Source organism: Balaenoptera acutorostrata, chromosome 3 (genome assembly GCF_949987535.1).
Source record: "Balaenoptera acutorostrata chromosome 3, mBalAcu1.1, whole genome shotgun sequence".
Taxonomy (NCBI): Eukaryota; Metazoa; Chordata; class Mammalia; order Artiodactyla; family Balaenopteridae; genus Balaenoptera; species Balaenoptera acutorostrata.
In genome coordinates, this window is record NC_080066.1 from 149,272,987 (window position 1) to 149,286,805 (window position 13,819).

General features: G+C 39.2%; 1 protein-coding gene across 1 annotated transcript in view; it reads right to left on the reverse strand.

Moving 5' to 3' along the window:
• LOC103018317 (cytochrome c oxidase assembly protein COX16 homolog, mitochondrial) overlaps positions 1-13,819 on the reverse strand; it is a 33,039-nt gene that overhangs the window by 19,048 nt on the left and 172 nt on the right. Inside the window, exon 2 of the mRNA XM_057542421.1 lies at positions 7,241-7,312. Within this exon, the coding sequence (XP_057398404.1) occupies positions 7,241-7,312 (72 nt within the window). The remainder of the gene's footprint in view (positions 1-7,240; positions 7,313-13,819) is intronic.

Genomic DNA, 13,819 nt, shown 5'->3' on the forward strand with positions numbered 1-13,819 from the left:
CCCCAGGCTGAGCAGCTCGAGACTGTCCCGTTGCGGGACAGGAGCAAGGAAGAGCTCAGCCCTGCCCAGATAAACGATAAAGAGACCACATATTTCTCATTCTCGAGGTCAAGGAGACCTTCCTGACTATGCATGCGCAGAAAGGCCCCTCGGGGGTCAAAAAGGGAGGGGGCGCCACTCCACAGTAAGTGATGTCAACCTACCCATAGCCCTCTTCGCTAGAATCCATCTTGGCTAAGAGATGCGCGCGCGCACACAGGGGAGGACCCTGAGATAAACAAATATGGACTAAGAGCCAGGCAAAGGCAAGATGACTGGCCAGAGGAAAGCCAGAAGAAATGCCCCATGTAAGTGATTCAAACTACCACGAGGGCGTGACTCTTTCTCTGAGTCCACCCGTGTTAAGTTTTTTCACACATACTCTTTTTCCTCCTAATAAACACTTTGTTTCACTACTTTCCATCTCTTTGTGGAAATTCACTTCTACAAAGCCGACTGGCCACTGGCCTAGTGGCTAGGATTCACCACTCTCACTGCCACAGCCTGAGTTCAGTCTCTGGCCAGGGAACCAAAATCCTGCTTCAAGCCACTGCTGTCCAAGGCCACCCAAGATCACCTACAGAACTGGACGGAGGACGACATTCTTTGTTTTAAAGCAGCAGTGTAGAATGTGAAGGGAAGCAGAATATGACACCCCAAAATATGTCTCTTTGGCATAAGGATTATCTTGAGCTGATTGTTTTTAGGAAACACTAGACAAGCAAGCTCTGAAAACCAGTACAAGTTACCCTTTTGTGAGGGACACATACATTTATAAAGGAAATCTCCATTTATAAGCGTCTCCCTTTTAGTACCAGGAAGAGAAGGATGATTCTAAATCACAACAAACTTCTACCAATCGAGAAGGCACCCACTTAAATCTGTGTAACAACCTTACCCCTTTACTGTGTTTTTCCCAGTAACCTCTCATAACTGCCCTCCCCCTCCAACATCCTTCTTCTGTCTTAAGAGAGTATTTAAGGTGATGGTGGGGAAAGTTTTACTCACTTTTCCTGGGTATCTCCCATGTATACAACAGGTATACATGTTATTAAACTTCTGTTTGTTTTTCTCTTATTAATCTGTATTTTATTACAGAAGGATCTCAGCCAAGAATGTAGAAGAGTAAAGGGAAAATTATTTTTTCTCCCCTACAATTGATTCAATCACTCTGAAAAACAGTTGGGAAATTATCAAATAAAGGTGATAATCCAGCAATTCCTTTTTTGTACACATGCAGCAAGAAAAATATACAAGAATGTTCACAGCAACATTATTTTCACTAACCAAAACTGCCAAGCAACCCAAATGTCTAAGAGTAAAATGGACAAATAAATTATGGTATAATTAGTGGAATACCATATAGCAATGAAAAATCATGGGGTCAGCAACTATGGCCCATGGATCAAATCTAGTCTAATATCCATTTTTGTCAGTAAAGTTTTATTTGAACACAGCCATGCTCATTTGTTTTTGTCCATGGCTGCTTTTATGATACAACACAAGATTTCAATAGTTGTGGAAGAGTGTAGCTCACAAAGCCTAAAACACTTACTACCTGGCTCCTTACAGGAAAAGCTTGCTGACCCTGAATTTAGAGCTAAAATAGAGATGAATTTCACATACATAATACTGGGGGGAGAAAAAGGCAATCAACACAATGATAAAGCAACCTACTGAATGAAAGAAAATAAGTGCAAATCATATAACTCATAAAAGGTTAATATCCAAAATATATAAAGAACTCATACAACTCAGTACCACCCCTCCAAAAAAAAAAATCTGCTTAAAAAATGGGCAGAGGATCAGAACATTTTTCCAAAGAAGACATACAGATGACCAACAGGTACATGAAAAGATGCTCAACATCACTAATCATCAGGAAAATGCAAATCAAAACCACAATGAGATATCACCTCATACTTGTTAGAATGGCTATTATCAAAAGGACAAGAAATGACAACTGATGGAGAGGATGTGGAAAAAGGGAGTCCTTGTGCACTGTTGGTGGGAATATAAATTGGTACAGCTACTGTGGAAAACACTATGGAGATTCCTGCAAAAAATGGAAAATACAGCTACCATATGGCCCAGGAATTTCACCTCTGGGTATTTATCTGAAGGAAATGAAATCACTATCTTGAAGAGGTATCTGCACCCCATGTTCACCACAGCATTATTCACAATAGCCAAGACATGGAAACAACCTAAGTGTCCATCGATGGGTAATGGATAAAGAAATTGTGATGTGTCTATACACAATGTAATATTATTCAGCCATAAAAGAAATGAAATCTTGCCATTTTTGACAACAGGGATGGACCTCCCCATTTTGACAACAGGATTATGCTAAGTGAAATAAGTCAGGCAAAGAAAGACAAATACTGTTTGATTTCACTTATATGTGAAACCTGAAAAACAAAACAAATGAACAAACATAACAAAACAAATACAGAAACAGAGTCATAGATACAGAGACAAGTAGTTGCCACAGGGAAGGGGGAAGGGAGGAGGAGAGAAATGGGTAAGAAAATTAAGAGGTACAAACTACCAGTTACAAAATAAATGAGTTATGAGTATGAAACATACAGTGTGGGGAATAGAGTCAGTAATGATCTCACTTGTATGTGGAATCTAAAAAAACACACAAACAAAAAACCCAAGCTCATAGATACAGAGAACAGACTGGTGCTTGGTACTGTAATTATTCTCATTTTCATTATCTGAATCCTAAAAAACATGGTCATGATATTTACAACGTTAAAAATTAAACAAGCACTATTTCTTTACAAACTACAACAGTCAAGCAAAGGTTTAAAAAAAAAGACTGTTAATGCTCAGGATTACAATGCACTTAATCGTACACTTAAATCATATTACTTGGAGTGATGCAAAAGCAGATAATCTATTACTGTGGATCCACAGTTGTTAGCATTAGGAGTCAGGAGAAAAAAAGAGCAACAGCCATAATGAAGGCAGATGAGCTATGTCATATCTATTTCACACTAGAAATTGAAAGCTATTGTTTTCAGCTTATTTGTTTAAGCCCACCTCATGGGTTCTGTACTTTCCTTTCAACCTTCCATACCCACGACTGAAAAGCAGGAATTTTTACGTCCTGGGACACTGGATTTTCAGTCCTAAAATCAGGACAGTTCCAGGCAAACTAAAATGGCTGGTCACTTTGAATCAATACCATCTTTTTCCACCCTCCTCAAAACTTCTCAGCTGTACTTATCCTTGATCTTTCTTAACTGAATTTGTCCTCTCAGCCACAGTCTTGACCCCCAGCCCTTGACCTCAGCAATCTTTCCCTCGACTCCTCCTTAATCTCAACCTCTCAACCCTTGTAACAACTGTCAACCTCAATCAATCTTACCTTCTCAATTCCTCTCAAATTTAATCCACCTTACCCTCTCAACCTTATTTGAACTCAACCTCACCTAAACACTGACTCTTGACTTCACCTGAGTCTGACTTCTCAACAGCAACCAACCTGGACATCTCAATCTCAGGAGGTCTTGTTCTCTGATCCTTCTCACCTCAACTTTGTCCTCTCAGCCTCCTTCCATAGACCTTGACCAATCTCATGCTCTTAACTTCAATCAACCTCATTTCTCCCACTTTATTCTCTTTACTTCGACCCCCTCGTCTAGACCTCTTCTGTTACTGCAATCTCCCTCACTCTCTCTTGCTAAGAAAATTTACCCAGTCCTCAAAACCAAAGCCTCAAGTCATCTGATATTTATTCAGATTTTAATATCATATATGTCACTATCAATTTGCTGATAAAAATTTTTCTGGAACCCATTCATTTCTATCTTCATTGCAAATGTTTTATTTCAGATTCCATTATTGTTCATCTATACTACTGCCAAAGTGTCTTAACAGGTCTCTCCATCTCCACTTGAAACAATCTCTTCCCTCCTATCTTGCTCCCCCAATCTCCACTCTATGTTAGCCACTCTATGTTATATAATACTAATAATTTCCATCATTTAGCTAACTCTTACTCATTCTTAACCTTAATTCAAAGGTTGATACCTCTAGCAGACCTTCTCTGATACCCGTTTCCCAAGTCTAAACCGTATGCCTCTCCTTGAAATTCTAGTAATGTTTTACGCAGAATTCTAATATAGCATTTCACTGGGCATTGTAATATTGTATGTTTGGATACATGTTTATATTAGATGTCTCCCAGCCTTGATGATGCTATAAGCTTTGTAAGAACCAGTTTCTTGAATCTTTAGCTGTAGGATCTAACACATGATAAACACATGACAAATATTCAATTATTTTTGAAATATGTACATGACATCCCATTTCCAAAAGTCAGATTATTATAACTTTCATCTTAAAGCAAAAGGGAAAAAATTCCTTAATAAAATAATTGGGATGCTAACAGAAACTTTAAAACTCAGTTATAATTGCTCTATTCCCTCATAGAAAGTAATATTCCTTTTAAATTTACTATTTATTCTAACACCTACTGTCTTTAAGACTAGCTAGCGTTGGTATTTCTCTTAAACCATAAAATTAACTGAAAAAATGGAATAGGTCTTTAATACTCTCCCACCAACATTACTGAGGTCTGCTAATGAAATACAGCTGACCCTTGAAAACACGAGTTTGAACCTCGAGGGTCCACTTATACAAGGATTTTCCTCAATAAATAACAGTTGGCCCGCCATATCTACGAGTTCTGTATCCGTGGATTCAACCAACTGCAGATCGTGTAGTACTATAAAGAAGATGTGGCACATATATACAATGGAATATTACTCAGCCATAAAAAGAAATGAAATGGAGGTATTTGTAATGAGGTGGATGGAGTTAGAGTCTGTCATACAGAGTGAAGTAAGTCAGAAAGAGAAAAACAAATACAGTATGCTAACACATATATATGGAATCTAAGGGGAAAAAAAAAAGGTCATGAAGAACCTAGTGGCAAGACGGGAATGGGGACACAGACCTACTAGAGAGTGGACTTGAGAATGTGGGGAGGGGGAGGGGTGAGATGTGACAGGGTGAGAGAGTGTCATGGACATATATACACTGCCAAATGTAAAATAGATAGCTAGTGGGAAGCAGCCGCATAGCACAGGGAGATCAGCACGGTGCTTTGTGACCACCTGGGGGGGTGGGATGGGGAGGGTGGGAGGGAGGGAGATGCGGGAGGGAGGAGATATGGGAACGTGTGTATATCTGTAGCTGATTCACTTTGTTATAAAGCAGAAACTAACACACCATTGTGAAGCAATTATACTTCAATAAAGATGTTTAAAAAATAAAAAATAAAAAAATAAAAAAATAAAAAGTACTATAGTATTTATTGAAAAACATCTGGTTATCAGTGGACCAGCACAGTTCAAACCCCTGTTGTTCAAGGGTCACCTGTACTCGGGAAAAAACCCTCAAATATCAGATGTATGCCACAAACAAAAGCTACATACTTCTGAATGAATTAACCAGAATGGTTCTGTAACAACTGACCTGAATTTGACAGTAATTGTGTAATCATAGAGGTGGGAATCCTAGTTCTACCCCTAAATAGCCACATGACCTTAAGCAAGTTACTTAAGCTCTCTGAGCCTCAGATTCCTCACCTGTAAAAATAGAGACAGTAATATATCTATGCAGGAGCCAGTATAGTCCTACCACAAATGCATACTTATAAAAAGGATTGCTATGAAAAGATAGGTATCACTATAATGAAAGATAATTTTCCTTTCTTTTAGTATTAGTTACTAAAGATACACATCAATATAACTTATAATTTACTGGTATTAATACAAAATAGCTAATTTACAATTAGAATAATAAAATGGAGTGAAATTATTGTCCCATATTCTTTAGTCCCTTCTAGATCCTAAAAATGGCTACACCAGAGCATATTTTGTGGGAAAAAGCTAACAGTACTGCAAAGTTTTTAGTGAGTGAGGAGAAAGATTACTAAATTCTTTACATTTCATGATTCACTTCCATGTGATCATTAATGTCATTTTAAAGAGTAAGAAAGAGCCCAAAGATCATATATCAGCCCTGAAAAGCATGATAAAACTCAGACTGTTTAGTATATGGAGTATACATGATATCATCTCACACCTGTCAGGATGGCTATCATCAAAAGAACACAAATAGCAAATGTTGGTGAGGATGTGGAGAAAAGGGAACCCTCCTACACTGTTGGTGGGAATGAAAATTGGTGCAGCCACTGTGGAAAACAGTATGGAGGTTTCTCAAAAAACTAAGAATAGAACTACCATATGACCCAGAAATTCCACTCCTGTGTATATATCCAAAAACAAAAAACAAAAACACTGATTCAAAAAGATACATGCACCCCAATGTTCATAGCAGCAACATTTACAATTGCCAAGGTATGGGAGCAACCTAAGTGTCCATCAGCAGATGAGTGGATAAAGAAGATGTGTGTGTGTCTGTGTGTGTGTGTGTGTGTGTGTGTGTGTGTGTGTATATACACACACATATGTTTTACTTAGCCATAAAAAAAGAATGAAATTTTGCCATTTGCAGCAACATGGATGGACTTGGAGGGCATTATGTTAAGTGAAATAAATCAGACAGAGAAAGATAAATACTGTATGATATCATGTATATGTGGATTCTAAAAAATATCACAAACTAGTGAATACAACAAAAAAAGAAGCAGACTCACAAATATAAAAAACAAACTAGAAGTTACCAGTGGGGAGGGGGGAGGGGCAACAGGGGTGAGGGCGTGGGCAGTACACACTGTTGGGTGTAAGACAGGCTCAAGGATATAATGTATGACATGGGGAATATAGCCAATATTTTGTAATAACTGTAAATGGAAAGTAACCTTTAGAAATTGCATAAAAAATTTTTTTAAAGAGTCCAAAGATCATATATCAGTCTTTTATTTTTTTTAACAGCTGTTTCTATTATTTTTATTTTATTTAGTTACTTATTTAGTTATTTATTTTATTTTTTGGCATCACTGTGCAGCATGTGGGATCTTAGTTCCCTGACCAGGGATCGAACCCATGCCCCCTGCATTGGAAGCGCAGAGTCTTAACCACTGGACCGCCAGGGAAGTCCCCACATATCAGTCATAAAAAGCAAGATAAAACTCAGGACAGCTTAGTTTACTGAGTATTCGTGTCTCATAAACCAGAACATACATGTACACATGTCAAACTCCAATGACAGTTCTTACTTTAATCTTCACAGCATCATAACGGATTTGTGAAAACTCACGAAGACCAAAAGAACCTCCAACAATCAGCAACTGAAACAAGACAGGGAAACAATTAAACAAAATAGAAGGGCAGAATTCAGTCTATCTATACATTACTTACCTGAACACCAACAGTGGCAGATTATACAAAATCCTATAGACTATTTTCCCTGGTAAGTTACCACTCATCTTTTCAGAGTAGATATAGTACACACTATCACTGGGAAACATTTTAGCACATGAGCAAATACCAAAATCATTACCCCCATCTGTACTTGACCTTATGATTTAAATATCACCATCAGAAGCATTATATTACTTGATTCTTACAAAAGACCTATGAGCTAAGGGAAAAAAATACACTTAATAGATGAGGAAATAAAAGCACAGCCAACTAAATGACTTGCCCATGACTGTAATGGGTAAATCCAGGAATAAAATCCTGACCTTGCTTCTTCAAGACTAGAATTCTTTCAATTTTATGATTTTGCAAAATAGGCCAATTAGAGAGCATTTTTCTCCATTTTCTAACCAAGTGATAAAACAATCTCATGAAATACGTTACCCTTCTCAGTATGTGGTATACCTTAAAAGAGCCCATGAATTGCCATTACTGCTTTAGCATCTCCTCCGATAATCTAATGGGCTTTACTCTCATCCTAAAGCTGTAAAAGTCTAGCAATTTGGAAGAAAATTAAGTTTGATCCCTACCATCAATATATTAATATTACCAATTAAAGTAATACAAACAGATAAAAACACTGTAAAATATAAAATTCTATAATTCTGAAGTTGGAATACTGACAAAACCTTGAGGCTATGAATTAAAACACCCAATAAATCTGACCACATAAAAATTTAGTCTCTTACCTGCAAATAAATGAAATAAAAATGACATAAAATCAAAAGATAACAAACCAGGAAAAATAGCTGTTATATATAACCAGCTAATACTTCCAATGTCAATATGTAATCATTCTTTGTATAAGTAAAGTAACTTTTTTGTCTCTTGGTTTCAATGAAAATGAGACATGCTGGGACCTGGGACCTGGGACCCTTTGCTGCAGCGCCTGCACATGGACAAACTTCTCCTCCAGCAACAAAATGCAAAGAAAGTATAAGGGACTAAAAATTACTGCAAGCATGCACAGCTGGGGCAAATTATGCACAACAAGATACAAAAAGACCAAAAACCCAACTGCCACTTCTGAAGAGCAGGGAGCAAAAACAGGGTGTCAGGAGCAAAAGCAGGGTACTGCGCATGCCCCCTGCACTCAACACCACCAAAGGGGTGGGCAAAACACCTAAGCCACCCCTTTAGCCCCACCCATGGACACATCCCTACCCTCACCCCATATAAGGAATCAGCTGGCCCCCACCCTCGGGGATCAAGCAAGGGAACCTGTTACCTGTTTTTGCTCCCCCCTGCTAATAAAGCCTTGCCTGAATTTCTTGTCTGGCCTCTTATCAATTTCTATTGATTAAGGAAGGCCGAGAACCCCGGCTGGTAACAAAAAGACACACCTGTGATTTTCCTAACTCCTCTCAGCCTCCCTTTATTCATTCTTCCTCACCTTCCCATCTCAAAATGTCTGAGTATCTCAAAAGGCTCAGTCTTCACACCTTTTCTACCTATTCACAACCAACAGTCCCTAGGTGATGCCATCCAGTTCCATGGATTTAAATAGCTTCTATAACCTAACAACTTCCAAATGTACATTTTCAGTGGGAAACATCCCACTGAAGTGAAGACCTGCCCTCCTACTTGACATCTCCACTTGAAAGTTTAACAGGTATATATAAATTAACATGAAAAAATTTCTTGATTTTTTACCCCAACACTCTTTCTGCCCCAATCTGCTGCTACTCAATCTTCTACATCCCAATTAAGGTCAAATACTTTCATTCAAGCCAGCTTCTCTGGAGTCATCTTTAGCTCCTCTAATTCCTATCTCACATCTAATCCATCCCTGAGTTCTGTCAAAATATTTCTTGAATCTGACAATTTCTGACTATATCTTCTAATATTCTAGTCCAGGCCACCATCATCTCTTTTCTGGACCACTGCTATCACAATACCCACATGTAACATAATAAAGAATTTCTCTGGTCTTGGTCCTGGGTTCTTGGGAGGGAGCTACTCACTTGGAATTTCCTGAGTGACAGGAGCATCTTTGTTATTGGGACCATAACTGAGTTTATGCTAATGAGATGACTCATTGTGGGTCCCTAGATAGTCACAGGATAGAGGCTGGTCATGCTGGGATGATCAACCATGTGACTAGAGGGTTGGGAACTTGAGCCATGTGATAGCCACCTGACCTCCTGACCTCCAAGGAGGAAAGGGTGGGGCTGGAGATTGAGTTCAGTCACACAGCCAATGAGCCAATCAACCATAGATGATGAAAATCCCAATAAAAAACTCTTGATGAGCTTCCTGGTTGGTGAACACATCAATGTGCTGGGATGGTGGCATACCCTGATTCCAGAGGGAGAAAACAGAGAAACTCTGCCTTTGGGACCCTCCCCAGACCTTGCCCTAAGGGTCTCTTCTTTCAGCTGTTCCTAATTCATAACCTTTATGATAAAACACTAATCCTAAGTATAGTGCTTTCCTGAGTTCTGTGAGTCATTCTGCTGAATTACTGAACCTGAGGGGCTATTAGGAACCACTGAATTTGTAACCAGTTGATCAGAAGCACAGGTGGCCTCATATCGCAGAGCTTTCAGCTGGTGTCTGATAAGGGGAGTTTTATGGAGAACTGTGCACTTAATCTATGAAGTCTGCACTAATGCTACATAGTTAGTGTCAAAACTGCACTGTAGGGGCTTCCCTGGTGGCGCAGTGGTTGAGAGTCTGCCTGCCGGTGCAGGGGACGCGGGTTCGGGCCCTGGTCTGGGAGGATCCCACATGCCACGGAGCAGCTGGGCCCGTGAGCCACAATTGCTGAGCCTGCGCGTCTGGAGCCTGTGCTCCGCAGCGAGAGAGGCCGCGATGGTGAGAGGCCCGCGCACCGCGATGAAGAGTGGCCCCCGCTCGCCGCAGCTAGAGGGGGCCCTCGCACAGAAACGAGGACCCAACACAGCCAAAAATAAATAAATAAATAATTAAAAAAAAAAAAAAAAACTGCACTGTACTACGGACCACTCATTACCATGGTATCTACCCTCCTAGCTAAATATCTTCATTTCTGCACTAGATCCCAATCATCTTATATACTGAAGGGCAGTGATTCATCAAAAATCTTGCTCACCACACTGCATGATTCATCATAAAAAATACTATTATTTCTCCCATCTTATTAACAAATTTCTCTAGACCTTACTTCCCCATCAGTTATTATCCCATTTCTTTGTTCTTACCTGCAGTAAAATTTCTCAAACAAGTTGTCTATGCTTGCTGCTCTTTCCACTTTCTCTTAGACCCATTCCAACCATCACTGATATCCATGTTATTCAATGCAATGTTTAACTCTCTGTTCTCATCTTATTTCATGAGCAAAATTTGACACCGTTGATCACATTTTCCTTCTCTTCCCTTAAACCTGGTTTTCCTTTTACCTCACTGAGAACCCTTCTTAGTCTCCTGTATTGGTCCCTCCTGTACACCCCAACCCTCTGAACTTGGAGTACCCCCAGGGCACAGTGTTTGCTCTTCTCTACCTACATTAACTTCTACCCACAAGCTTAACACAAGCATGGTGACTGTTGCTAAAGTAGAAGACCTAAAGAGAATACAAAGTTTCCTAACATACTATACAGAATGTCCAAGATAAAATAAAAATTCACTTGTTATAAGAAGAATCAGGAAACAGCAACTTGAATTAGGAAAGACTATCAAGTGACATTAACAAAGATTTTAAAGGTACCATCATAAAAGTGCCTCAAAGAGCAATAAACAAATGAAAAATCAGAAAATTTCAGCAAAGACCAAAAAAAAAAAAAAAAACCCAAAAAAAAAGGTGACATCAGTGAAACAGAGTAAGAATCTCCCAAAACCCTCTCCATTAAAGCAATGAGAACACTGGCAAAAGTTGTCAAATCTATTTTTTCAGAACTTTGGAAATTAAAAAAGGCCTGCAGTAATGTTGGGAACATTTACATAAGAAGAATGACTCAATCACAGTTAAAGCAGAAAGCTTGGTGGCATTTTTAACCTACCTATTCCCACATCTCGACCCCAGCTCCTTGGTAAACATGAAAAACAACAGTCTAAAATCATGATATAAAGCAGTAACCACTGGAAGGGGCATAATGGGGTGGAGCTCCTTAAAGTCTTATTCCCTGAGAATTTTCATTATTTGACCAGTCTGGTGGTTGCCTGGAAGACCCACTCACAAGGCTGTCTTTAGTTTTCCTGACTTGGAACTCAACTAGTGCAAACAGACTTCTAGCTGGAAGTGTTTGCTGAAAAAATTCAGAGGTCATTGTTTACATTATACTGCCTGAGGTGGTAGATAACAGGGCAAGGAATAGTCTAACCAAAAAACAAAAGGAAAATATGAGGCATAAGGTGTCCATAGAGGACTCTGAAAAGCTCAAACATATTCCTGACACTCTGGAAGGACGTGCACATGAGCAGAACTGTCCACATGCCCAGAGCAGTGTGTAAGCTCAGGAGAGATCTGAGAAGGCCCTAAACACTCACCTATGGCTAACCTTGAGGCTCTGAGCAAGCAAGAAGTAACAGCTTGAAGCAGAGTTTGTAACCTGCCTGAGTATTGAAGGCATACCCGATCAAGCACACAGAGCCCCTTGACAAAGACTGGGAAACTTACTGGTTCCAGGTGTTTAAGAAAACCTCTGCCCAATAAAAAGAATAACAGCCCCATTTAAAAATGGGCAAAGGACTTGAATAGACATTTCCCCAAAGAAGATATACAGATAACCAATAATCCACTGTATGAACAAATGTCCTGCATTATTAGTCATTAGGGAAATGCAAATCAAAACCACAGTGAGATACCACTTCACACCCACTAGTAAGGGTTTATTTAAAAAAAAAAAGTGGACAATGAAAACTGTTGGCAAGAATGGAAAAATCAGAAGCCTCGTATATTGCTGGTGGGAATGTAAAATGATGTAGTTTTTTTTTTGTTTTTTTGTTTGGTTACAACAAACATTTATTTCTTATAGTTCTGGATAAGTCTAAGATCAAGGTGTCAACAGATCAATGATGCAGTTTTTGGGAAACAGCTTGGCAGTTCCTCAAAATGTTAAACATGGAGTTACCATATGACCCAGCAATTCTACTACTAGGTATTTACTCAAGAGAAATGAAAACACATCCATACAAAAATCTGTACATGAATGTTCATAGCAGCATTATTCATAATAGCCAAGAAATGAAAACAACCTCCTAAATGTTCATCAATGAAAAATAAATATTCCAACTGATGGAATATTAGCCATTAAAAGGAATGAAGTTTTGATACGTTACATGAATGAACCTTGAAAGCATTATGCTAAGTGAACAAAGTCAGTCACAAAAGACCATAAGTTGTATTATTCTATGAAATCTATAGACAAAAGTAGATTAGTGGTTAACTAATGGTTAGACAACTAGTGGTTGTCTTATAAACAGTTTTCTTTAAACTTTAAAAAAGATAGATAAAAAGGAGTTTCCAAAGTTTAGAAAGAAATCCACATTCATCAAAGATGAGTAAAAAACTCATTACTTTTCTAAGGTCCTTCTTTCGTTTAGTCCTGCTTAAATGCAAAAGCTGATAACTTAACCTGTACCAAATCCATACCAAAGTAATAAACTATTTAAAAGAAAGCGGACTTTGTCCACATGCTTTATATTTAAATTGTTTCATTTACTATGACATCAAGGCTTGCTGAAGCAAAGTAACTTGCCAAGGTCAAACTGAAAAGAAAATGAGTGGTCTCGCTGGACTCCAACTCGGGTTGGTGTTGTGTTAAGCCAACATCGATCGAAATTTTCAAGACTAATGTGACCTTCTGGGAACGCAGTGTATGTAGGAGCGGATGCAAAGAAATAGACACCAAAACTACTTTCAACGTGCTTTAAAAATATCAACTATAATTCAGCGACCGTCTTTTGAGGGCTGCTACAGTGTGCTACATTCAACTCACAAGGATTTATTTAACTCATAACAACCCTGGAAGAATTAAGCCAGTTCACAAACTAAGAAGCTGAAAACTAAAGATGCCCGAAAATGTATAGTTAAATTAAGTAAACACAACTAGTTCCAATGATCCAGAGTATCCTCAAGCTGTAGCTGGGGGCGGGCGGGCGCGGAGCGGGGGAGGGTGGAAGTTTAGTAATCATCCAGACTTGGGTTAAAATCTGGTTCTGACATCACTCTCAGAAGCACATCCAGGTAACTACCAAAGAGGTAAAAGGGACACTCGAGATCCCACAACCAGCGCGGGGAGAGACTAGGAGACTAGGACGGCCTAAACGCCAGCCCCTTCCTAGCCCAGACTGCCGTTCCGGGTCGCACGCGTTACAGTTTCACCGCACTCTCCCTCCAGCCAGACTTGTGGTCCCACCCCTTCCGGAATCCCGCCCCCACTTTTTTCTCACTGCGC